The 26,438-nt window shown below is 33.8% G+C and overlaps 4 protein-coding genes across 7 annotated transcripts in view; 3 read left to right on the plus strand and 1 right to left on the minus strand.

Moving 5' to 3' along the window:
• LOC119833262 (2-oxo-4-hydroxy-4-carboxy-5-ureidoimidazoline decarboxylase-like) overlaps positions 1-2,392 on the plus strand; it is a 4,010-nt gene extending 1,618 nt beyond the window's left edge. Inside the window, exons 2-3 of one of the 2 annotated variants that reach the window (XM_038357229.1) lie at positions 1,270-1,423; positions 2,196-2,392. In XM_038357229.1, coding sequence (XP_038213157.1) covers positions 1,270-1,423; positions 2,196-2,373 — 332 coding nt within the window. In that variant the 3' untranslated portion in view covers positions 2,374-2,392. Of the gene's footprint in view, positions 1-1,269; positions 1,424-1,778; positions 1,913-2,195 lie in introns of those variants that run through there. The other variant, XR_005287945.1, reaches the window with a different exon arrangement.
• A 5-nt stretch (positions 2,393-2,397) lies between these two features.
• Positions 2,398-4,650, minus strand: LOC119833261 (proteasome maturation protein). The gene is made up of 4 exons (XM_038357228.1): positions 4,510-4,650; positions 4,265-4,423; positions 3,911-4,012; positions 2,398-2,640 (listed from the first exon to the last, which is right to left on the minus strand). Exons 1-4 carry the CDS (start codon positions 4,510-4,512, stop codon positions 2,479-2,481), a joined length of 426 nt encoding a protein of 141 aa, XP_038213156.1. The 5' UTR covers positions 4,513-4,650; the 3' UTR covers positions 2,398-2,478.
• Positions 4,651-5,622: 972 nt separating this feature from the next.
• Positions 5,623-9,137, plus strand: LOC119833491. The gene is made up of 10 exons (XM_038357514.1): positions 5,623-5,655; positions 5,795-5,986; positions 6,416-6,520; positions 6,760-7,015; positions 7,312-7,439; positions 7,516-7,710; positions 7,793-8,154; positions 8,259-8,328; positions 8,597-8,764; positions 8,942-9,137. Exons 1-10 carry the CDS (start codon positions 5,623-5,625, stop codon positions 9,107-9,109), a joined length of 1,677 nt encoding a protein of 558 aa, XP_038213442.1. The 3' UTR covers positions 9,110-9,137.
• A 494-nt stretch (positions 9,138-9,631) lies between these two features.
• On the plus strand, positions 9,632-25,475 carry LOC119833179 (proline-rich extensin-like protein EPR1). Of its 3 annotated transcripts, XM_038357072.1 has the most exons (8): positions 9,632-9,846; positions 15,129-15,318; positions 16,201-16,332; positions 18,728-18,987; positions 20,313-22,641; positions 22,885-23,091; positions 23,835-23,959; positions 24,455-25,475. In XM_038357072.1, the coding sequence occupies exons 2-8, from the start codon at positions 15,213-15,215 to the stop codon at positions 25,247-25,249; spliced, it is 3,954 nt and encodes a 1,317-aa protein (XP_038213000.1). In that variant the 5' UTR covers positions 9,632-9,846; positions 15,129-15,212; the 3' UTR covers positions 25,250-25,475. The 3 variants fall into 3 exon arrangements, with proteins under 3 accessions (XP_038213000.1, XP_038213001.1, XP_038213002.1); XM_038357073.1 differs by lacking the exons at positions 9,632-9,846; positions 15,129-15,318 and adding an exon at positions 15,830-16,027; XM_038357074.1 differs by lacking the exons at positions 9,632-9,846; positions 15,129-15,318; positions 16,201-16,332 and adding an exon at positions 17,090-17,354.
• Positions 25,476-26,438: the final 963 nt, after the last annotated feature.

The raw sequence follows: 26,438 nt of genomic DNA on the forward strand, positions 1-26,438 counted from the left end.
AAGTAATAAATGTTATTTGCAGTTAACAATTTTCTTTTTTCTTTATTACAATATTTATGGCAAGACTAGGTACATTTTTTTAGTGGATATTATAAAATTAAACAAATGGTCTCTAGGTAAAATTAATTAATGTAGGTAATGATTAAACAATACAATCTAGTTACTAAATCTATTAGTGCCTCTACCTACCCACGTATGTATCTACCTATTTTGTAGGTACAGCTATCAATCAAAGCAACGGTAGCTGATGTGTGTGAAAGTAGGTATTTACGAGATCCATAAGAATTTTGGACTCAAAGCTATTATATTTTGTAGTTTTATGACTTCACTTGATACAAACAACTGAATGGATTTAGTTTTAGTGTTTAACAGTATTTTACTTACTTACATCACAATGTTTGGTTAAAAGATAAACTGACGTCAGAATTAGCGTGATCTCCGTAACCTATTAATGCAAATACAAGCCTTAGATATCGAAAAAAAAATATATATTTATACCTATAGAATATACGAAAGTCTGTCCGTGTAACAAATATACACTTCACCACTTAAATCTACAATCAAAGCACTGATTTGGATGAAATCAGAAAATTATAAAGAAAAGTTGAATGTCATATTATACAGCAAACAGTTCTTTTTTTCATCAAGCCCAATAAGGGTAGACGAAGGAGATGAAAGTTTCTATTCGTAGTTTTGTGTGCGGCTTAAGGCTAGTAATTCTACTACTTAAGTACATACATCAGACAGTTTTGTGGCTCAAAGTACCTACTACCTATACGTTCATGTCCAAATTTTGTTTTTCTGTATACTATCATTATTCATTAAAAATGTTGTCGAATCTCGATATTGCAACATATAGACAAGATTTGACAAAATGCTGTTTGGCAAATGTTACCCACCGTTCTCCATTCCCGTTTTCTCCATTCCCGTCCAATGCCGCGTGAAATTTGAAGGTGTTGGTCCTGGTATTTCTGGTCGAGTCAGTCTTGCATCACACACAGTGAGTCGGATAGGGGGCCATGAGAGGGATATGTGTCAGCGCTTATGCCTGAACATTGTGATCTAAATAGCTACATTTCTTCCCCAGCAGGATAGCCTACATTAAGATCAGCCATATGCATTGAGATATGTTTGGAAATTGTAGGACTATTTAATAATTATAGTCCTGCCTTACTTCGCTCCGTAAACTTACCTATAATTTAACAAAGAATACAAGCCAAGCTCTTTTAATCGTCTGTTTTATTACACAATGCAAAAATAAACTTTCAGGTAAATTACAAATATTGCAATCTCATCCAGACCTTGCTGGACGATTAGCCGCTCAAGGGGCACTCACAAAGGAATCTACTGAGGAGCAGAGAAGTGCTGGTCTTCAAGACGTCACCAGTGAACAGAAGTCTATCATCGACTTATGTAATGAACGGTTAGTAAAGTATGACATAAGAAAAACATAGGTTTTTAAAAAGTAGTAGCTAAATAAAAACATAGGAATTTAATATAGATAGGTAATTTTTCATTATTTTAATAAATAATTTAGTTTCCAAAGTTATCATTTTGATAATGTTAATTATAATTTTAAACTAAATGCAATTTTTTTTTTTCTACGATTTCAATGATTATTTGTTTTGGATGAGAAATTTGTGGCTCTATCTAGTAGATATTTTATAACATTTCAAAGTGAATACAGAGCCATCTATAATTCAGTAGTAATAGCAAAAAAGTTTAGCACTGCAATGTTTACTCATATAAATGATAGATGGCACTGTTACAAAAATATGTGAGTGCTTGCGTACAGTGACAGTATTATTATGGTGTTATCTTAGCAATTAATAATGATCTCTAACTCTGAAAATCCTATTTGCACTTGAAAATGGCCACCAGTCACTCGAAACTGACGTATACATTCTATCTAGTAGGTGTTGACATTTATATTAATGTTGTAAAATTTTTAACTATCCTCTCATAGATAGCTAGTTCAATAACAAATACGCAAAGGAAATCAGTGTAGTATAACTTTATTTCAATTTTTTTCCCTCTCTTTGGTTTTCTATTCCCGATGAGGACGATAAAAAAATGTCTTGGTTTGTTCAGGACACAGAAAGCCTACTTGTCCATTATGAAAATAGGTTAGTGAAATAGATATTTAATACTCATATCGCAAGGGGCGAGGGAATTCATTTTCCTTTTTTTTCTAGATACAAGAAGAAATTTGGATTTCCATTTATCATCTGTGCAAGAGAAAACAAGGTATTATCAATAATTGAAGGATTGCAAAAGCGATATGATAACACAAGGGAACAAGAAATACAAACTGGAATAAATGAAGTAAAGAAGATTTGTAAGCTAAGAATATTAGACATCGTTAAAAATTAAGGATCTTTTAAATAAAATAAAAGATTATTGAAAAAAAAGCGTTGTTTTTTGTGTTTATTTAGAAATTGATACAGAATAAATTGTTGTTACACTAAGTTAGGGGTGTTACAATAAACCTAAAGATCGTTCAACCACAGCATGAGGTTGTCCGGCCACTTCACACAATTCTGGAGTGTTCAGGATATCTTCAAAGCCAATGTCCAAATACCTTCCAGTTAGGACATTCTGTTGAAAGTTTGAACTTGGAAGAAAAGGTAGACGACCAATCTGAAAAAGAATTTATTTCTCTTGAGTTATGTGTTCATTACAATCTATTGCCGGAGTCGAGCATGCTTCGGCACGAATTGGGCCAGCTCGCCGGGGAAGTACCACACCCCCACAGAAAACCGGCGTGAAATAATAGCTTTCTATCGTGTTTCATACGGTGAGTGGGGGAGCCAGAGGCCTATTTCCTTCTCCTCGCCCTAACCAGTCCATTCCTTCTTTCCAGTCATCAATCCTTTCCTTATCGCTTAAAAGCGGGCAGAGCATGTTCAGGACTTTAATAATTTTACTAGCTTTTGCCTGTGGCTTCGTACATGTTAATTTGGAGCAGTTTAATAGATATTATTATACATATAAAGCTTCCTCTTGTATTACTATCTATATACAAAAAAAACCCATCAAAATGCAATGCATAGTTTTAAAGATTTAAGCATACATAGGGACAGAGAAAGCGACTTTGTTTTATATTACACTAGCTGTGACCCGCGGTTGAAACCGCGTAAGTCCGTATCCCGTAGGAATATCGGTATAAAAAGTGCCTATGTGTTATTTTAGTTATCCAGCTATCTACGACGCAAAATAGTATTATTATTCACCAATAGATGTCAGGAAAAAAAAAACACGAATAAAACACGAATATGACATTTTCTAAAAAAAATTCCTAGCTAGATCGATTTATCGCCCCCGAAACCCCCTATATACTAAATTTCATGAAAATCGTTGGAGCCGATTCCGAGATTCCAACTATATATATATATATATACAAGAATTGCTCTTTTAAAGGTATAAGATAGTGATTAAATCTTCCAATTTGTTATATTCTTTTACATGAATGTATTTCTATTAAGCACTTGTGTTTTATTCATGAAATCTATCACATTTTATTAGTCAGGATTCAACACTTTGCCATAGTAACCTATGGCAATGGCTTTGTTAAAGATTGGTGCACGGTATCATTTGCTTGGGCTACATAAGCTATTTTGACATGGTTTTATTAGCTTCACTTGTGTATGTTTGTATGAAACTGTCATTTAGACTTGATACATCCTTACTAATGTAGAGAATTCATTCAAACTTTGTACACTTATCAAGAATATATGAAAATACAATATTTTCATGTTACAATTTCATATATAATGACATATACTCAAAAATATAAGATAATTTAGGTTTCATGATCCGGATGAGATCATGAAACTTATGATAATATAAATCTATATTGAAAATACATATATAAAAACCAGTAACAGTTCTTAATGAGGACTAAACTTACCTTGCTTGAAAACTTTTTCTCCATTGACAATTTCAGTGGAGCATGAAGTCCTTGAATGTTTCGAAGCATAGCCATATTCATTTTTTCTTCATTTAAATGATACTGAAAATATTTATAGGATTAAATTAGCAAATTATGAGAAAGAAGCTTAACGCTAGCTGTGCCTACACATTGAATCTGTATTGATGTGAAATTATGATCTTTTTAAAAAATAATACATTATTTATATATGATCATGCTCAGTGATTTTAGTTATGTTTAGGTTATATCATGTAGATGTTGCTGTAAAACTAAATGCTGAATAAGTTAGAAAATAACAATTATTTTCTAATTCATATAAAATCAATTTCTTACATTTTTCTCCGATATTTGTAGTGGATGAGCTACCGCTAACTTATTTTTTGTACATGCAAGTCCAGCCACCATTGGATTGGGAACACCAAAAGTTCCTTCGTGTAGGGGTACATTGTTTTCGAAGTCTGGCTTTACCTTGACCGAAGGAAGACCGAAACTCTGAAATGAATAAAGCACATTTATAGTAATGCCACAAACTTAAGAACGGAATGGAATTTGAGTAAAACAAAGTATAGGAAAAATACCATTATGCTTTGTTATTTAGAACTGGTATAACAAATTAATAAACAGTGTTTGTTAATAGCCGGGATACTCCTCAGAAGCTTTAATTTGCCAATCACCCAGCAGTTGTCAAATTTAAAAATTGTCAAATCATGACATTTTATATGGCCATAGACAAAAAGACTTACTTATTTCTTGTCTTCACATAAATACTCGTGTTTTGGACTATTTATGATAAATGTATTTTAAAATAAAAATTGTATTCTAAAATGATTACATAAAAAAGATTTAATAAAAAAATACAGTTAAATTCTGTGATTTAACCACATTTAATTTATAAAGCAAAAAAAATTAATTTAAAAAGCAGTGGTGGCTCAGAGGTGAGAACCTCGAACTTCAAAATCGATAAGTAGGGGTTCGAGACCGGGCGAGCGTGCAGGAAATAAATTGATATTTCAATTTATCTGCACATGTAGATAACATCACCACTGCTTAAAACGGTCAAGGAAAACATCGTGAAGAAACCGACATGTCCGAGAATCAAAAGTTCGACGACATGTGACATCTACCAACCCGCACTTGGCCAGCGTGGTGGATTATGGCCTGAACCCTCATAGGAGGCCTGTGTCCCAGCAGTGGGAACATATATGGGCTGATGATGATGAATTTATAAAGAATGAAATTTCACTTCATTTTGAACAATGTAACTCTTTACATAGACGTTTCACTCACACTCACAATACTTATGTACATTTTCCATTGGTAATTTATATGGGTGAAGAGTTGCAATGCAAAATTAAGGGTTTACTTACAGGTATTATAATTTAATTTCTCCATCAGAGGGACGTTTTTATCCATTATGTATTCATATTAGAAATATTAAAATTTGTTCTTTTATGCCTAAGAGGAACTTAGATCTTTTACATGCCATTGAGATACTTTACTTACTTTATATTATTAGATATTTGGATTTAGTTATTGAACCTTATTTGATTAGATTTTCTGTCATTTATGATTATCGTGGAAAATATTGATTTAGAAATAAATATTTTGATAAAAGTACATTCATACTTCGCGAATATTATTTTGGATACAGAATTTTATAAATAATATTATATTTTTTATAACCCGTTAATATGGCTTCCCGTGGAGGAGCTAAGAAAGAATTGGTAATTTTGTTTATACTTTTATTACGACACAATATTATTTCAATTTACCTACATTGTTGGTAGTCTTTATTTTTAACTTGAAATTCGTCACCATATCATCGAATGTTGCATTTATCTAAACTGTAGTATATTCTATTAGGATCCTGAAGAACAAATGAAGCGAAAACATCGCGCTAAATGCTTATTTCGTGCGCTCGGTCGGCTCGTTATGGCAAATGCTTACTGGCTGATAGAAGCAGTTGACCAATATGAAGGTCTAGATGACGTTAAACGCAGAGTAGAGCAAGCCGTAAGAGGCAAAGCTAAGAAGAAACAATTGCTAAGCATACAGGTTAATGAATACAACTACATAATAATATCCTAGACCATTTTGACATAATTATCATGAATGAGTTAACTTAAGCTGAATTGGAGATTAAGAAATAAAATTTCATTTATATACTGTAGGTAAATACCTAACCGCTGTTCCCGCTATATACCGCTACTGTCACTCCTCATATAAACATCAGAAATGCCTATTTTATAGTTCTCAATTCACATCGTGCATGCATACAGGTTTATCGTTCTAACTTCCAGACGCGAACTGAAATTAGGTATTATTCAATCATACCTATGTCAATTGTAATTACTCTTTAATTAATCTAAAACGAATAATTTTGTTTCCTTAATAAAATTTTGGCTTTTCTGATTTAGGACTGAGTATTGTATGTGTATACGATTTGGAACGTTCAGTGCAGGTATTAATTATCTATTATTTCAGGATAAAGCCCTATTGAATAAGCCAGCAGAAGAACGTACAGATCAGGAAAAGAAGTATATTTTTCGCATTATCGGTGGCCTAAAATGTTTTAAACGATATCCTAATGTATGTTGTTTCAATATAATTTGCAAATTAAAATATTGTATTATGGGATTCAGTTTTATGTATTAATTATTTTTAAATATGGTACAGTAATGAATAAGTCGACCAAAATTTGTTGATTTTTATGTGATTTTTAATTACTAATAAAGAAATAGTCTGGTGATATTTTCAACTATTACTTAAGAAAAGCGTGAACAGGTCGATATTGTATCTCATTAGCAGTGCTCAATTGAATGTTCTAGCATGTTAAGAAAAAGCTTGCTGCAGTGACGTATTTCAAATATTACGGCCCAGGCCGTACCATAGTCCGTCAACATCATGAAGCCCACGCCCTCTATTTCATAGTCACGGGAGACGTTGTGGTCAGTCAAATGGTATTTGATGAACTACTTCAACAATACGTGTCTGTTGATGTGGGTGTGATGCACCCTGGAGATATGTTTGGAGAAGTTTCCCTTTTGCATAACATACCTAGAACCGCCACTGTAACTACTACTGGTTAGTTTGTTTACTAGCCATATCTATCAATATGAAATATTATAATGTAAAAACACACATCTTATATTTGACGTGTATCAATATAGCGTAGCATGCATAATAAATTTTTTACATTAATTACGTTTAGTTGTAATACCAAAATTTATCATTATTCCCTGATTTTCCCGCATAAATTTGCATTTCTTATACATTGTAACTTAGTTACCGTTGTTATGTATACAACGTGTACTGAATTGTGAGCAGGTTCCTTTAAAAATTTACGTCACCTAGGAAGTGTTTACGTTATTATTCTCTAGGTCATTGCGAATTACTTGCACTCATGAAGGAGGACTTCAAAAATGTTCTTCAGGCATCTGTGCAGAAGCAGTGGGATGAAGTTCGACGTGCCATGTCCGCATTTACTTACTTTGATGCCCTTGATGAGGTAAAATGATTAATATTTAAGATAATATTTGCTGAGGAATGCAGAAAATAAACGATCATTGTCTTGCTTTGGGTAGGTAGCGCGTCGTGAAGGTTGTATTGTTGCGAAGATGAAATCGTACGAACCAAATGAGACTTTGCTCGGTGACGGCGTGGGTGTAGCCAATTTCGTTTATTTTATCCTATCAGGCAGATGTCAGATGATTGAATCTCTACAAGTGATTGTTACGACGCGTCTAGGCCGCAATTACTATGCCTTGTATGACCCTTACGTATGTATAGTTTAAGATCATGCGTCTATAAAGTTCTTAAAATAATCTCATACTGATATAATTTTTTTTGTTTGCGATTAAGATACCAAAAGAGGAGAGTGAACAAGATTTCGACACTAAATATTTTGGGGCATATAAAGATCTGATAAAAGACAGTAAGAGCTCTGAAGGTCGTGATTCAGTAGTTAGTAAACAGCAAGATGCTGCGACAGGAATGAAAAGCGAGTCGAAAGTTAGGGCTAGTATTTTGAAACATCCAAGTACAACCAGACGCAAATCATCCGATCCACTGGCACGAGATAGTGTCCAAGTGGTTATTGAGCAAGACACCGCTCGAACCAGCAAAGAAAGTGCCACAACATCGATTCAAATATCGGCCGAAGAAAATAAATCAAAAGATTTTCTACGACCTTCCGTACATTCAGAAATGAGACCATCTGTAAGGTAAATAAGAAAATTCAGTATCAATATCATATAAGTATTATTGTACGAAACAAGAATAGAATAATGCACTTTATAGCAATATGTGATAGTGTTTTTTTCTTCAGGTTGAGCGTTATCACCGAAAGCCCGGGAATGAGACGTCCTCCACAAAATCTTAAAACATATTTTATGCAGGTTTAAGGATTTTTGCATTATTATATTTGTCAATGGTTGAAATTATGTAAAATTAAAAAAATTGAGCTTTCGTAGTGTCATAGCATTATTTTATCTGTGGTATTGTATCTTAATCTATAGCATGTTGTTAAAATGTTCGTACATATACATTATACATGCAAATGTGTGAGTTTTTTGCCTAATAAGTTTAAAGATTTCTATGCGTAGGAAGAGAAGAAGAATAACAAAAGTTGATATAAAGCCTTTCACAAATGGATATAATTTTTAGGTCTGTCAATTAAATCCAGGGTCAAGCTTTGGTTTTGGTGAAAATATGCGCGATAGGCGTATAGTTGCATTGACCCATGTGGACTGCATGCTACTACCAAAAATATGGTTGCTACAGCGTAATACGGCTAATATTTGGACGAGAATTCAACACTATCTAGAAAAGAAGGTATGTGAATATTTAACACATTCACTTGTATTTACAACTATTTTAAAAAGTACATGTTTTCGATGATAAAATAACAAATTCTAGTAATATCTACGTTTGAACAAGTAATTTATTAGTATTTTGTTTAGTTCGTTAACAGACATTGAAAATATTAAAGTAATAATTTGTTTTTTGTAGATACCCACAAAAAAGCAGTTGTTTAAAGAGTTTGTTGCGGCGAGACGTTGGCAGGAGTTTCGAGAAGAACTTGTCGATGACGTCATTGCTCGCTCAAATACCGTTAATTGGACCTCTGTCCACGATGTTCCGTATTCTATTCGCATGGAAGAAATGCTAGATATTTGATTTTAATATTTAATTTAGACACACAAGGTAAAGTTACAAATAAAAATAAAGAACATGAAAATCTTTGTTTTGCCCAATTATTTATATTAAAAGACTGAATTTTGTATGGATTCCACACGAGCAAAGCCGCGGGTTAAAGTAGAAAGTACAGTTTTATCTTGTACAATATTATAGTGATGCGTATTAAACAAAGTTGTCACATTTTCAAAGAATAACACAGATAACATAATGCTACATTAGTAATAATAAACAAATACAGAATTTTATTACTTATTTTTACATAAGTACGTATAAAACTTAACCTAATAATATTAGAATTTCCACTAGTAAATTAACGATTAAAAATATAAATCCAAGTTATTTTCGCTCATTATTTTTAATATCCACACATATTTATTATGGAGACCTGGATTTAATCTATAGCAACGATGACGACATATTTATTTACGCGTCGCGTAACCTAGGAGACCGGTTTTGGCGGGAAGAGCGCCTACGCGACATCGTTTCGAAGCCATTTTACGAGTAGATGAGAAACAACAATATAGGTAAAGTATTCGACCGCAGTGCACCGCGACGACCGAGCGCGAAACGTATTTCGACGACAGCCTTGGCTGATCGAAAATTACTATATAACTATAACAATCTTATCAATTATTAAAAGTATTCAAGTTAATTAAATAATTGCTTTCCTCTAACTCCGCTGACTTCCAGAGCAGAACTCAAACGTCCGTAAAAAGGTAAGCAAATAAAGCGTATTATTTATATTAACTTTATGAGCTGCTCTCCCCGGCTCCGCCCGGGTAGACTTTTAGAGAGTTTTACAAAATGTTTTTGATAATTAAGGCCAAGCCAAGAAACGAAATTATTAAAATTCGTTCAGCAATTCAAAAGTCATAAGTCGTGTAACTAAAATGACTCAATACATAATACATAGATTTAGATTATATCATACGTACAAATTCTCTTATAAGTATATGAAATAATTGTCAAGAGCCTTTGTTAAGTTTTAATTTTAATTTATTTTGAAACACAAAAAACAAAACATACATAGGAGGTACAATTTAACAAGCAATACAATTTAAAGAGTTAAATCAATAGGATGCATTTCATTCAATACGCATGATATGTTTTTTTTATGAAAATAAAAAAATTAAAGTGATATATAAATGTCCGTTTTATGTTCTTTTGTACTCATATAAGATGAAAATGTTAGAAAGTGTTAATTAAAATTCCATTCGATTCTACAATATTTTGACGTCATTTTTTGAAGATTCTTCGTAGTATGACATCATACTCAATTTATCTTATAAACATAATTTTATTACATCATGGACATAAATCATGGATCTCATTTTTTGAATGAATTTTATACTGACGTCACTCGGATACCTTTTTATTTAGGTTTTTGTTGTAGATGTTTATAACCTCTTTAAAAGAACCTTGTTGATATTCTGAAATGAAATAATTGCAAGTATATTCAAAATACGTAAGTATTCTATTTACTCTTACTCTCAATTTTAAAATGGGACTTTAAATTTACTGTATTTTTACTGACTCCTATATACGAAGTAAGTGTGGTAGTTAGTTCACACCATGCAAACAAACTAACAGATTTATAAACAAACGTTCATTTTTACCTATGGATTATTTCAATTTTGTAATCTAGTTATATAACTGGTAATTATGTTGGGAATAGAATATATCGATTTTTTATTAATGAGAAATCTGCATAAATGAATAATGGTGACAAATCGTTACAGTGTATTGCTTCATAAAAGTACGTAATTCTGGCTAGCATATTTATTGTTCGGTTCACAATCAAAACAGAAATGTAAATGGTTTTTGTTTTGCTCAAAATGTATGTATTTACAATATTACACTGTATCTCTGTTTAATTAACTGACCTTTCGAAGTAGACGCTATTTCATTTATCTGTGAGGTCAAATGGACGATGACGATATTTCAAGAAATAAAATTATGAATAACTGCACTCAAGTTATCGAGTCACGAATAACAAGCTGAATTGATTTGGCACTTGTATTTAATTAATTGCTATTTATTAAGAGTCTAGAAGGTAACTATAAATATATATATTATTATGTGTGTCTTTTGTCTCAGTAGAGGCATCGATCACTGTTGTAATTTTCTTGTGACAAACAAGAAATTCCAGCGCGTCCGTAAACCGCCCATAGTCCGTCCGAAATCTTATAGGGATTTTTTTGAAGAGATGTATTTGGGTAATAAAATATTTAGTTGTAGTTCGATAAAATATTGTTAATTAAATAAAGTTAAAAAAGGAATTCGAATTAAACATGTAGCTAAAAAGAAAGATCCATCGTAGGGGTAGCAAAATAACAAAACGGCAAAAGACAATAACTGCCTTTACCAAATAAGTATACATATAACAGAGTATACCTTTAATGATAATATGAATTGCTATTGCATTGACTTGGCAATGAAATTTATTTCTAGTGCGGCACAAAAAGTTTAAAAGAAAATTGAAAATTGTGTGGGAGTCCAACATGGTTAGGTAAACTCACCTATCATTAAAAAAATGTGGTGATTTGATAATTTGAGATTATAATATCATGGGCGTAAAAAGGGGTAGGGGGTTTGTTAGGGGGTTCAAGAACTTAAATATTAGAATATATAGTAACATAATATATGTATTATCAGTGCTTACAACTTCGAACTGCACAAAATTGTGCTCTTAGATTTTAATGGAAGTTGCTGCGAAATGCGGTAATTCTTGAAGTTTCACATGCCTATAAAGAAAAAGAACTAGTTATGTGGGTGGATATGGATAAAACTATCTAGTCTTTACTACTTTATCTTAAACAGCGCTTGATGATATGAGACAGTTTCGATTTTTTATACTAAACACTTGCGCAATTATGGGTAACATTTTTAATTTAATTATTAAATAGCCATGAAATGTGTCAGGTTCTTTATAACAGTTAAAGTGATATGAATAATTTTGTTTTTTAGTATAGGTACTGTTCTTACCTTTATACCTAATGTGCGGAATAGGAAAATTTTTGAGAATACATTAATTAATAAATTCGTTGTAATCTTTGTTTCATTTGTACTCGTGTATAAATTTTATTAAGCTACATAACATTCGAGTATAATCTAGAACAAAGAAACGAATGGCCCAAATACAATTTTATTCATTTTTCACGATGACAGTGACTCGTACAACCTGGTACTAGCTTGGTGAATCTTTAAGGATTGAGTGACGAATATTTTTTTCATGAAGAATTCATGAATTTTTCATTCACTTATTACAAATAGACAGCAAAAAACAATATAAAGATTAAGTAGAATTACAAAAGGTATACAGTTTTATTAACAATATCTAGTCCAAATTAAAACATTTCATTAATTCATTCTACCGTAGCAATTGGAGCAAATTAAATTAACAAATTACATGATAATAGGTTATTTGTCGTTTTAGTCCAGTATATCATATATACCTACCATGAACTCCAATTTTATTAATTTAAAATATTAAAAATAGTAAAAGTTTGTGAGTTTGTTAGAGGGACATAGAGGCATGACATAGTAATGAACAATGTATACCGCACCGATTTATAATCATCAGTATTTAGCTTTAATCCCGGTTAAACCGGGCCTAGCGGAGTGCCTAGTAGGTATACACTCGTAGTAGAGTATAAAAATAGTTTATTGCGCATTTCTTTAAGAGTTAAACTGTACAATGTATCATAGGTAATAATACAAGGAACATAATAATAAATCATTTCCGTCACATAGTTGTGGGCGATGGATGAAGGCGATAAAAGGAATTAATATGTGGGATGTGACCCAACAGGTTTTAAAAAACACATTATAATATCTATCTGTATCGAACTACTGTTTTTTCGTTTTATCAAAAGAAAATAAATGAATAACTAACTATTTCTGTACTATGTACTTAATATCATTGTCGTTATCATAAAATAGCCATACCATAGAGCCATACCTACTATAAATATTAATGTTGTCATAAAACGGTAGTAGACTGTTTTATGTAAATAGGTATGCCCAAATTGTAGTAAATTTTACTTTTTTCTGAGAGAAACGGTATATGATATCTTTATCAAATCAAATAACATTTTTTAGATCGACTTTGAATACCTTACATAGATAGATAGATACGTTTTATCAGTTAAGTAAAATGGAAATACAGCTTTCTATTTCTAGATGCCTAAGGAAATATGCACTCGGCACGCCTATATGACGATGCTTAGGATAAGATTTTTTTTCGATTAAGATTTGTACTACTTCCCATAAACGGCTGGTACGTACGAATATAATCTTTTGAAATTTATATATTATTATTATATTACTAGCTGTGCCCCCTGGTTTCACCCGCGCAAGTCCGTATCCCGTAGGTTTGTCGGGATAAAAAGTTGCCTATGTGTTATTCCAGTTATCCAGTTGTTTACGTACCAAATTTCATTGCAATCGGTTCAGTAGTTTTTGCCTGAACGAGGAATAAACACACACATTCTTACAAACTCGCATTTATAATACTAGAAGGATAGGATAGGATAGTAAAAATATAATATAATATAAGCTTTTGTGTGTACCCATATAAATAATAGTAATTAATATTAATGTTTATATTCAAATACATCAGCATCAATATCAATAAATGTGATTGGTTGTGAATTTATGTGAACGAATCATTTTATTCGTTTATTACATGATTCATGAGCACTAAAACTGGGATATGTCGGCGTCTTCGTTGTAAGTTAGTAAACAACTCCGCTTTGTTTGGTATTGGGATGTTCAATAATACTTAAGCGAAACATTACTATAATTAGAAGTGACAAATCTCCAGATTCTCTTAAAATACTGCGCTAAATTATGGATCAAAATGGTGATGGGTCGTTATTTGTGGAATATTATGTAATTTAAATATCAATTAACTGGAGAAATGTTGATAACCTTATAAAACGTTGTCTAAGACACATTTTCTTAAATTTGTAAAAAAGTATATATTCTGTAAAATAAATGTAAATAAGTGTTAAATAGTTTATCTAAAATATAACAAGTGAGCCGCTAGTCTTGGCTCAGAAAAATATACATATAACCAAGGTTTCCTCGGCAAAGATGTAGATTTTAATTTGTGTCTTTTTTTATATAACTTAATAACAATTAAACCAACAGACGGACCTAGATAATCTCTTAATAACATTATTTAAGAATATGAAGCCAATATGGTTACTATAAATAAGTTTATTTTCTTCTGCATTCGCTGTTAATTTAAAAATAATATGTACATGCTATTTGAACAAGGGAAATAAGATCTATATGTTGATGTAAGGAAACACGTTGAGGTCAAGACCTATTAGGGGTTTTAGTAGAGTACACGTTAAGATGGTTCTTGTTCTAGTGTTTAATTCAATGACTATCATTTGTATGTATTAATTATTATAAGTTATCATAGATACTCGATTATAATTTATTGCATAGGATAGTAATAAAATATGACAACGTTTTAATCGGTAAAAAGTTTTTTCATAACCACAAAGGTAATAGATACTAAAGAAGTCATAAAAGTCATTAAGTACGTTCTCAAATAATTTTAACGTCATTTTATTATATTTTCTTAGTAATCACACGTTTTACTATCTATTTATTTCTTAAAAGCTTTTGTGCATGTGATCACGAAATATACTATCATTAGAAATTTCTTACAGTCAGACTTGACTGAATTGTAATACCTAGACTATAATTGTGCATACACAATCAGACATTTAAAATCATGAAGTCAATGAGAACAAATCCAAGTACAACTAGATCGGTACGTAAATAGAAAAACAAATTGGTAATCACATTTTTGATTGAATTTGAACATGTTTTTAAATATATTACCTGCTATGTGACACTTTTTGTGTAAACATTTAAAAACAAAGGGGTTTTTAATTCGCCTGTTTCTTTTTTGTAACTCTAACTGCCTTTATACTTGTAGTAAGAAATTATTATTGCTAATGTGTTTTTGTGCATTCAGGCAGTGACGCAACACCGAACTGGGATAGGAGTAGCGCGTACCGCGTCAACGTTGACAAAGAGGTCTTTCGCGTGTGACAGTCTCATGGGCATACGTCAGAACCCCTGGACACCTACAAAGCGACGTGGTCCCATCGCCGCTGAGTCTGCTAGTCCTGGTCCAGCTGTTGTTTCTTTGCCTTCACTTATTGGTAAGTCATTATAATTTGTCCTCGTATTGTATAAATAAATTAAATTTAACTGATGTCACTTTATATTTAAAAAATGCTTATACTTACCTAATAAAAAGTACTTTTGTACTCTAGGTAATTTAAATGATTAATTTCTTTGAATTTGCATAAAACCTTGCGGAATTTCAAAGAATGTCTCGTTATGAACTCATTTTAATGTCCATATTGTAATTGTGCTACACGTAAATACCGGGAATCATATTGAAACAGCTGTTTTAGTATTAAATAGACTTGATATAGTCAATGGTATGTAGATATTGCTTTTGGAAATATAAATCGTATTTCATTTCTGGTTTTGTATTGAATACATCAATGTCCGCTGACATCATCCGGAGGTTATACTGTGAGTGTGAGATTACAGCTCGGCGCTCGCAAACATTGGCCTTGCCCGTGTTCATACACAAGGTGACATCACTTTGTTTATGTTCGCCGAACCGTATTTGCCATACTAGTTTTTACTTAATTTAAACACTGAATTGAAAGGATATTGACGTGAGTTAATAGCGTTAAATATAACTATCCTCGAGAAAACTTTGTGCTCGAGCGACACGCAATTTGTTCATAACTTTTAGTTGCCCAAAAAACTGAAACGTGTGTCAGCTGTGTCTAAGATTACTATATTTGGGTATCATAAAACGTGCTGTGGGTGAAAACATTGAACCTGACCAAGGTGAGCATCGTTTAGAATGAATTAAAGTGTGATTAAAACTGAATTAGCATCTAAATATTCCGGCCCAAGCTTTCTATCGCGGGATCATTTAAAGTTGCTGCAGATTTTCCTAATAAACTGCCTTCACATGGTATATATTATATGTTTAATTGTCAATTTAATTTTTTGTTTAGGCAAACCTCCACCAGAATCACGGAAATCTCGTGCACCAGCGTTTACATTTGGCCATAAGTTGGATCCTGCAGGGAAAGATAAGACCGGTCCGGGGCCTGCCTCTTATAATACAGAAGGAATGACGGCAAAAGGTAATCAAATTTAATAGCGATATATGTTGTAATTGCGATAGGCATAGAATGTGCTTGATATCCTTCAAGTTTACACATATGTGTAGTAGCTATATGTAAATGCGTATTATATAAAAATGCCTGTTCAACTAACAACCAACAAATGAGTCTATAAATGGCTCTATAACATAAATAAATTCTTTGTACAAATGTAGATGCTATTATTCAATTGTTACAATGGAGATCTTGTCTAAGATAAATGTAGCTCTTATGTATGATACTTTGAACAGTGTCGTAAATTAATACTAATCGATTTGTAAATTGAATCAACTGGGTTCATAACACGAGACGTTAATATAATGCATAATGTATTCGTATGCAAATATTTAAAAGTATGAATCGTGCTATCGCTTTTATTGCGAATATAAAAAAAAATATGAATTATTTTGGTTAGTATCGTGCCTATTAAAGCCACACCAAATACGAACGGTTTGCAAATTGAGTTTCTATTATTTAAATTCTTATGTAACTTGATAACTAAAAAGTGTTCTTTCAATTCCAAAAGTTACGTGTTTCTAACAATAACCAGGTCATGACTTTATGGTTGCAGTCTGATTTGCATAAACATCGTCTGCAGTACTCTATTTCCTGCGTTTTAACAAGGTTAAGAATGTAAATGAAGCAGAGATTGAAAGACCCAAGTAGTGTGTTCTGTATGAATGAATTTTTGCGTTGTGATTATATTTGCATGATTTGCGGGGTGGGTTGACATTGAATGTTAAGTTCCTCTAGTTGCATTTATCCGTTGTCGCCAAATAAGTCCGTATAAATGAAGGTGATCGACGCGGTGAGTCAGCTGCGGTCGCGTAGGTGTGAAGAGAACCCTGAATGGTCTGCTCGATTCGCTCCACATACAGCCTCAGTGGACTATCTACGACGCTTCGTGCAACTCTTGCACAAACTGGGACGCGTTTTATTAATTTAAACAGTTCAGTGTTTGTGTGTTTATTCTGATTCAGTGCCATAGGACTGTCGACGTGAAGGTATTTATATTACTAGAAAGTTTGACTGCTTACGAACCATTATTTAGGAAATATGATGGAAAAAAATTATACCTTATACGTATCACATGTTGCTCAAAGTTTGCTCGTGGATCTAGATAATCACATATTTTATAGTATCCCCCTTTCCGAGAATTCGAATCATCGTCATATGAATAAATATATATGAAAACGTTTTAGTATAATAATTTCATCGTCGTCTTGTTTTCTTAACTCATAATAAGGAGCAGTGTATTTGGTAACAATTACACGTCTATACTAGGCAAGGCTGACGGTCCAGCTGTGTCTTTACACGGAAGATGGCCGCCATTAAAAGTAGCACCCACGCCAGCTCCTTGTGATTATGAGCCCAGTAAAGCGGCAAGAGCTGTGCTGGACCACGCGCCGGCATTTTCGATAGGTCTTCGAGTCAGCATGCCACAAGCTGGGAGTAAAACGCCAGGTGCTGCGAAATTTAGGAGACCATTAGCGCGTCACGTGATTTGTTTCATTCACTATCATTCAAGTTCTTATTTAGTTGCTCGCAGTTTAATTTTTCGTTAATATTTTCCGTTGTTTTTTCGTTTCGTTTACAGTAGATCTTTTGTATGGTTTGTAGTAGAATGTTAAATAAATATTATTGTTTGGTAATTTCATTGTCACTAAATTTGTTTGGTTACCTTTTTATTTCGTCTTGATTTTTTTTTTATTAAGTTTTGTCTCTGTTGCCAGCAGTACTTCATGTCGATAGCTTCGTTGCTAGATATTTATTTCCATGTTCGTGTGTAATTGGTATTAACTTTTTTATAAAATATTTTAATTAAGAATACCGTAGCTTGCGTAGAAGTGTTTTATTTAAAAGTTTTTTTTCTGTAAAAACAGAACATTAACTCCGATCTTTTTATCACAATAACGGCTCTACAAATTTAAATGTTTTCTATTTTCTATCACCTTTAATTTAGTTATCTATTCCTATTGTATTATATCAATTAGTGTGCCTTTACTTAAAATAATAATGTTATAATATTTTTATAGCTGTCATCTACAGCCAAAGAGTCCATATTAAAATGTTGAAGTTCAAGTTTATGTATAACTAGCTGCGCCCCGCGGTTTCACCCGCGTAAGTCCGTATCCCGTAAGAATATCGGGATAAAAAGTTGCCTATATGTTATTCCAGTTATCCAGCTGTCTACGTACCAAATTTCATGGCAATTGGTTCAGTAGTTTTTACGTGAAAGAGTAACAAACATCCATACATCCATACAAACTTTCGCATTTATAATATTAATAGGATTATATAAAGTTTCAATGACTATAACATTTTATTATTTTCATACGCCCAACTTTAATTATATCTTTACGCTATACATTCGCAGCACCAAACGTTTATTCTATGCCACCGGTTCTCGGCGAAGCGCGAGAGGGCAGTAAACGTGCGGCACCCGCGTTCAGCATAACCGGGAGGGGGAAAGCGTCCGAGTCGAAGGCGCCTATGCCTGGCCCTGGAACGTACACAACGGATAAGGCTTCCACTGTGATAACGAAGAGGCCACCAGCTTATACGATGGCTCCAAGGCGCGAATTGAAACACCCGTCCGCGGCTGTGCCTGGACCCGGAGTGTACTGTCCAGAGAAGGTAAAATCCTATATCCTAATAGTTATTGTAATACGAAGTAGAAATTAATAAATTTAACCTCTCGTAATATACTTTAAGTGTTATATTTCATTTCGTCATGTTTTCAATGAACATAATGTTAATTTTCTACTCTTGTTGTCATTCCCTTATCACTAATAATAATTACTAATGCGTATTTATCAATAATCATCTAAGCAAACACGACCTCACCACAGACGTATCTTATGCAAGTATCGATTATAATTAAGATGTATTATCGTATACAAGATTTTCTTTAATCAGAATACAGTTACTTTATTTTTTTATTCAATAGTTTTGTTCAGTAGTTTACTTTATATTTTCAAACTTTGCTAATTCTGAGCGGCCTTATTTTTAAGCATCCGTTAACAATCAGAGACCAAAAAATATTCAATAAAGAAATAAACTTGAGTATGAGGATGTGAAATGAGTTTATGTTGTGTCTTTGTGAATGTGACAAAAGAACTGGGATTATTCAATATGCTGATAAATGTGTGTCAGACTTCTAACAGACCTGACTCCTAGCCTGTCCTTTACAGTTAAAGTTCATAAATAACTAATGAAGATCTAAATTAGCAATGGTTACAATTACTGACTAACAGCAACATTGGCTGTCGCTCAGTTAGCTATGTATCCAAAACTGTAGTGGTGAGGTCATTCATAACGCCCTAGACCATATAACAGACTAACAAGGGTTGGGTGCACACGGCAGGTCTGCGTGACGCTGCCCTGGGCGCCGGCGCACACGTTCGGCATACGTCACTCGCCGTTCGCCGGTCAGTCAGTCTACTACGCCGCGCCTGAAGAGATCACCGCAAGCTAATCTCGCCCTTATGAGCTTACGCTTCACCTCTTTCGCTCATCGATTAATCTCTAACCGTATCATGTAAATTAAAGATTGTTTATTGTTTACAATGCCAGTTTATTTACTCACAATGAAACAAGCGACGATAGAAGATATGTTGTAAGTGTTCATTTTTGCACTTTATCACTAGTTACGGTCACGCAAAAGTTTGATGTGCAGTTCGCTGCGGGATTTCATAACGTTGTGCACTTTTTAGTTTTCTCTAATCGATCGTCCCTTGCTCAGATTATTTTTCATGTTCATAGCATTTCAAATATTAGATAACTTTTTTTCTTCATCACATCATATTTAGAATGTGTTTTTTTTATATTGTGAATTTCATCACTTCACAACTTATATCAAGAAGTCTTGTAGTTACTAGGATTTGTTCTAAAATTCATAGTATTGCAAGTTTATGTTATTCAGTAATTCGATTTACTTACAGCTCAAAAAATATTTTCAGGTTGAATATCAAAGAGTTACAACCACGAAGCACACGTTTTCAAGCAGAATGAAAACTGAGCGAACAGAAAATGCTCCTGCACCTAATGCTTACAATCCAGAGAAAGCGGATAGGTTTTTAAGAGAAAAGTCACCCGCTTTTTCATTCAGAACGAAAACTGACTTGTACAAAACACGCGATGCCCCCGCACCCAATATTTATTCACCTGAAAAGTCTCTTAATTCATTAAAAAATGGACCGAAATATACCTTAGCAGGAAAAGGATCTGCTGAAAAACATGATACAACTCCTGCGCCTAATTCATATGAACCGCAAAAAGCTGATAAAATATTACATGAAAAATCACCTGCTTATACTATGAGATCTAAAGAAATAGTCGAAAAAATAGAGCAAACGCCTGCACCTAACGTGTATTCGCCAGAAAAATCTGTTCATGCCTTACACAGTGCGCCCAAATTTACTATGTTGGGCAAAGTTAGTTCAACTAAAATAGAACAAACCCCAGCTCCTAACAGCTATAACCCTGAAAAAGCAGACAAAGTCTTACATGAGAGTACGCCAGCTTATTCGTTTAGAATTAAGGAACAACAGGTAATAAGAAGTGAATCACCAGCACCCAATGTATATTCCCCAGAAAAATCTATGCATGTTTTGGATAGTGCACCAAAGTTCACTATGAGTGGTAAAGGTCCATCGGATAAAATTCCTGATACTCCAGGCCCAAATGTGTATTGTCCAGATAAAGCAGACAAATTATTGCACGAATCGTCTCCTGCATATACGTTTCGGACTAAAGATCAGATCATAAATAAGAATAATAACCCAGCACCAAATGTGTATGCTCCTGAAAATTCAATTCATATGTTGGATAGTTCACCGCGATTTACGATTGCTGGTAAAGGACATTCCCCTAAAATTGAGAATGTCCCTGCTCCTAACGCATATTCACCCGATAAAGCGGATAAAATTCTTCATGATAGTAGTCCTGCATACACTTTTCGTCCAAAACATGCTAGCGATAAGCCGAGTGATACACCAGCGCCTAATATGTATGATCCTCACTTATTAGATGGAACACCAAAATTTAGTTTATATGGGCGAGGTCTCGATCCTAAGCCCTCTGATACACCTGCTCCAAATGTTTATGATCCCCGTGTATCGGATGGAGCTCCAAAATTCACGATGTCTGGTAAAGGGATTACTAGTAAGCCTTCAGATGTTCCAGCACCGAATGCATATAATCCCCACCTTCCAGAAAATTCACCGAAATTTTCTTTGTCAGGTAAAGGCCGAGATGGAAAGCCTTTAGAAACACCAGGACCTAACTATTACGATCCTCAGATTCCTAGTAGTACTCCTAAGTACACTATAGCCGGAAAAGGTCCTGAAGGAAAGTTCCCCGACGTTCCAGGTCCTAACGTTTATAATCCCCACTTACTTGACGGCGCTCCTAAGTATAGTTTATATGGAAAAGGTTTTACACCAAAGCCATTTGAAACTCCCGGGCCAGCCGCATATGATCCTAACTTACCACATAATGCTCCAAGATATACTATTTGTGGGAAAGGACCTGATTCAAAAGTGTCTGACGTGCCAGCTCCAAACGTGTATGATCCACACATGCTCGATAATACCCCGAAGTTTACTATTGCTGGCAAAGGTAAACCAGACAAAATTTCAGACACACCAGCTCCTAATTCGTATGATCCAGACAAACATAGACTAGATGGAACACCAAAATATACTTTTGGAACAAAGGGACCATCAGAAAAAATTCCAGACAATCCTCCTCCTAATGCGTACAACCCAGAGAAAGCAGATAATATTCTACACGAACATTCACCAGCATATACGTTTAGACCTAAAATTGAAAATGGTAAGATCCCAGACACGCCGGCACCCAATTACTATAATCCCGATAAAAGTGATAAAGTCGTACATGGATCAAGTCCGGCTTATACATTCCGGCCAAAAATAGAAAACGAAAAACCAATGAATAACCCCGCTCCTAATGCATATAATCCAGAAAAGGCAAATAATGTTATTTTAGAGAAAACTCCAGCTTATACTTTAGCACCTAAGGGAAAAGATCCTAAAATTAGTGACGTTCCTGCACCTAATGTATATAATCCAGAAAAGGCTGATAAGATTTTATTAGATAATGCACCTCGATACTCATTTAGAATAAAAACAAAGCCACCAAAGCCAGATGATGTTCCTGCTCCAAATAATTACAACCCAGACAAAGCTGACAAAGTGTTGCTACCAAACGCTCCACAATATACTTTCAGAATCAAATCCAATACGCTGAAGGTTTTGGATACTCCAGGTGAGATGTCTATTTTAACTTTCATGTCACACGTTTTGTTGATTGCCTTTTATGAATTAAATATGAATAGAATAGACTTGATATAACTTTTCAGCACACAGACCACATTTTGAATCCATACTTTTATCATGACAATAGACATAATAGTTGACATCTTTTCATGATGTGTGCATTATATATACCCTGCAAATGTTCATGTCATATTATTCCCAACAATTTAATGATTTATTTCTTGCATTTTAGCCCCCAATTCGTACACACTCCCATTGCCCGTGAAAACTCCGCTTTACACGATATCGGGTCGTCACAAGGAGCCAATCGATGAACGGATAAAAGTTCCCGCTCCAGGAAGTTACAACCCGGAAAAGGGATACAAGTTCGTTTTGACTTATTCGCCCCAGTATACATTTGGCGTTAAGATTCATACGGATAAGTTTGCGGATTCACCAGGTAAGCAAAGAAATTGAATGTGGAGAATCATAAATTTAACGCACTATGTTATACTTCTATATGTATAAATTAAATTTTTCTATTCAATATACTGAGTGTGTAATAAGCCTATTATGAATTATAAGGGTTTCATGAGTTACAATTAATGCATATTTCTTAATATACGAGAACCTAATATTGACAATGCCGTGATATTACGATTTCACTAGTGATCACACTAATATAATGAATGTGAAAGTTTTTTATTTGGATATTTGTCCGTCCACCATGATGAAACCACTGAATGGATTTTGATGAAATTTGGTATACAGACAGGTTATACGCTGACTTAGGTGATAGGATACTTTTTATCTCGATTAAATTCTTTCTTGGGGAGCGTTTAGTTTAATAAAAAATCGTGAATTAACTTTATTTCTTACAATTTATCGCCTTGGTTTAGGTAATCTGGTTTAGGTAATCACAATGTAATCTCACGGGGCCACAACAGGGGAGTGTTGTAAGACATGATATTTTGAAAATTTTACTATTGAAAGGTCACTTTATTATTTAAAGGTCACTGTGTACCAACTTGTATGTATAATTTGTAGTATTCCCATATCGAGACGTTTTAAAGCAGTACTCATTATAGTGTGGCATTATAGACGACACTCAATTGTTTAAATTGGTAGTGCTTTACAAACACCCTCCCAAATCCCTTATACCCATTGCTTAATCAAATGATTATGATGTGAATTAATGAACAGCACCGAACACGTACCGTATCCCGTCGGTACTGGACTCGCCGGTGTACACGATGTCGGGCCGCCACAAGGTGCCGCTCGACGATCGGGCCAAAGTACCAGCGCCTGGCACATACTCACCAGAAAAGGTTCGATCACATGCGTTTGCTAATTTATTTGTGCTGTGTTTTAGTTATTTGAATAGTAATTTTGGGAGGTTTGGGTGATGTATCTGTACTAATATTATAAAGCTGAAGAGTTTGTTTGTTTGAACGCGCTAATCTCAGGAACTACTGGTCCGTTTTGAAAATTCTATCAGATTTTGATAGCTCATTTATTGAGAAGGCTTTAGGCTATTTATGTATCAAGGGCGAAACCGGGGCGGACCGCTAGTTAAAGATATTTGTGGTGGCTAAGTAAAGATCAGGAACAAACTTTAGGTTTAATGTTTTTCTTGTTGTTCTGTAGTTATAGGTATGATCTCGATTAAACTGTCTTTGTAATCATGATTTTTTTGTGTCGATAAAGCAACGATAAGCGTACTTGTTTATAATTTGTATAGGTAAGATGATTAATATATTTGCTAATAAAATGTGTTTATCAAAATGATTGTATATTAACATGACGATATTTGTGACCTACAGGTGCAGCTGGATAAAAAACCAAACATAACCTTTGGTATCAAACATTCGCCTTTGCTTGGACAGTTGAAACCAATAGAGCCCCGTCGGGTCGTCAACGAATTCATTGAAAACGAGATTAAAACGAGTAACGTTAATGACGTAAATCGAACAAACGTTAATGTGCGCCAAGAAATTAACGCTCATAATTATAACCAATCCACTAACACGGAGAGAGTCGTCACACAGAATGTAAATGACACTGTAGACTCGTCAGACATACAAAATGGCTTACGCACTCACGTCACACAAGTGAGAACCAACGAAATACGGAGTACTACAGTCACACCGGAACCAGTCCAAGAAACGCTAACGCAAGAGATTGTATGGATCCCAGAACAAACGCAACGTCGTGGCTCTTATACGATCGAAAAGTCCGATGGCAACGGTTTTGTTGAACGCTACAGCAATAGCGAAGTGATTCCCGTAGAAAACGGAGTCATGAGAGTGTCTGGTGGTGGGGAAAGAAGCGCGTCTAACACTCAAGAACATAGCAATGAAGTTATTCAAAGAGAGGGATTCGTTCAGAGCGTTGATAAAGCAGTTCAGAGAGCAAGTGCGAATGAGAGATCTCAACGGGCAACAGAACAAGTTCTTGTGGATTCTGATGTGAAACATCTCCCCAACGGGGGCATCGCTAAAACAACTACAACTACCACTATTAAGAAAGTGGGAACTGCTGCTAAGACAGCCAACGCTACTACGACAGTAACTCGTACAAAAACAGCTGTTACATCGAGAGATGTTGGTACAAAATAATTGATTACAAGAGATGTGTTATGCTTCTGTCATTGCAAATAAAGCTTTATATTAATTTATTAAAATGAAAAGTTCGCTCCATTAACAAAGCCTCGTGCAGCTTGCTAAGATACTATCGAATTTGTTACCTATTTAAATTTTAATGATATATAGAAATCTAAATATTTTATATAACATCAAATGTAACTATAAAACCCTGTTAAAGTAATATAATAAAAATTTAAAATGTTTGTTTTTTTTAACCAACTTCAAAAAAAGTCACGTTCAACTTAGTTTTTACGATTCTTTTTTTTTGTGTTGTGTGGTCAGTTACCACACGGTTTCGTTCTGATAATCTCAAGGGGGTTTAGTTTTTTTTTAATAATTATTTTACTATAAATTATTGAAATCGTTTCGTGCATTGTAAAGTTATGTATAACAACTTTTTGTCTTTGAACGCATTGCGTCGATGATTAAGCTTAATATAATTATTGAAGTGAAACTTCTTTAGAATCGTTGTGATTTCAAACCTGATGCAACGGAAAAACGACAGGTAAGAGACAGAAATACAAAAATGTGTAGAATGAAGCCGGCAAAGAATGAGACAGGGAAAAATATCCAGGGCAACAAAAAAAAACAGAATTGTAGAGCTGTGTTATTTTAAAGCGACCGTTATTGGTAATTAGGAGTGTTAATTCAGTGGTACATTAATGCCACTTCCTGTTGTAAAAGATAAAATATCTCTCTCTCGGGAATTGCAGAAAATTTTAACTTGATATAATAAACGCATGATTTTTACCTCATAGCCCTGGATTTTTTAATTCAAAGAATACTGAGATGACAAGCCTCGGGTTTGTAGGAAACAGTGTTTTTCATCTAAATTGGGTCAGTAGTTATAGATTGAAAATGTTACTAAAATGTAGTATTTAGGTAAAATAATTGAAATTATACTAAAGACTTTATAAAAAATATTTTTTATTACACGTATATCGCTGCATATAAATATAATAACAATCTTATTTAACCAAACTTCTATTTTAATCTATTTTGTTTTAAATACACCAACATACAGCTTCACATATTTTATATATCTATTTATATAAAATTCTCGTGTCAATATTAGTTACCATACTCCTCCGAAACGGCTCTACCGATTCTCATGAAATTTTGTGTGCACAACGGATAGGTCTAAAAATCGGCCAACATCTAT

Source organism: Zerene cesonia, chromosome 17 (genome assembly GCF_012273895.1).
Source record: "Zerene cesonia ecotype Mississippi chromosome 17, Zerene_cesonia_1.1, whole genome shotgun sequence".
Classification (NCBI taxonomy): domain Eukaryota; kingdom Metazoa; phylum Arthropoda; class Insecta; order Lepidoptera; family Pieridae; genus Zerene; species Zerene cesonia.

Bases quoted from the DNA above. Each gene is read 5' to 3' on its own strand.
- LOC119833491 (XM_038357514.1), top strand. From the start codon at position 5,623: ATGGCTTCCCGTGGAGGAGCTAAGAAAGAATTG. The intron at 6,521-6,759 runs GTATGTTGTTTC...TGAATGTTCTAG, and splicing joins GTTTTAAACGATATCCTAAT to CATGTTAAGAAAAAGCTTGC. The intron at 8,155-8,258 runs GTAAATAAGAAA...TTTTTTCTTCAG, and splicing joins GAAATGAGACCATCTGTAAG to GTTGAGCGTTATCACCGAAA.
- LOC119833179 (XM_038357072.1), top strand. From the start codon at position 15,213: ATGGGCATACGTCAGAACCCCTGGACACCTACAAAGCGACGTGGTCCC. The intron at 16,333-18,727 runs GTAATCAAATTT...ATACATTCGCAG, and splicing joins AGAAGGAATGACGGCAAAAG to CACCAAACGTTTATTCTATG. The intron at 18,988-20,312 runs GTAAAATCCTAT...AAATATTTTCAG, and splicing joins GAGTGTACTGTCCAGAGAAG to GTTGAATATCAAAGAGTTAC.
- LOC119833261 (XM_038357228.1), bottom strand. The intron at 4,013-4,264 runs GTAAGAAATTGA...AAATATTTTCAG, and splicing joins TACAAATATCGGAGAAAAAT to TATCATTTAAATGAAGAAAA. The intron at 2,641-3,910 runs GTAAGTTTAGTC...ATTCTTTTTCAG, and splicing joins AGAAAAAGTTTTCAAGCAAG to ATTGGTCGTCTACCTTTTCT.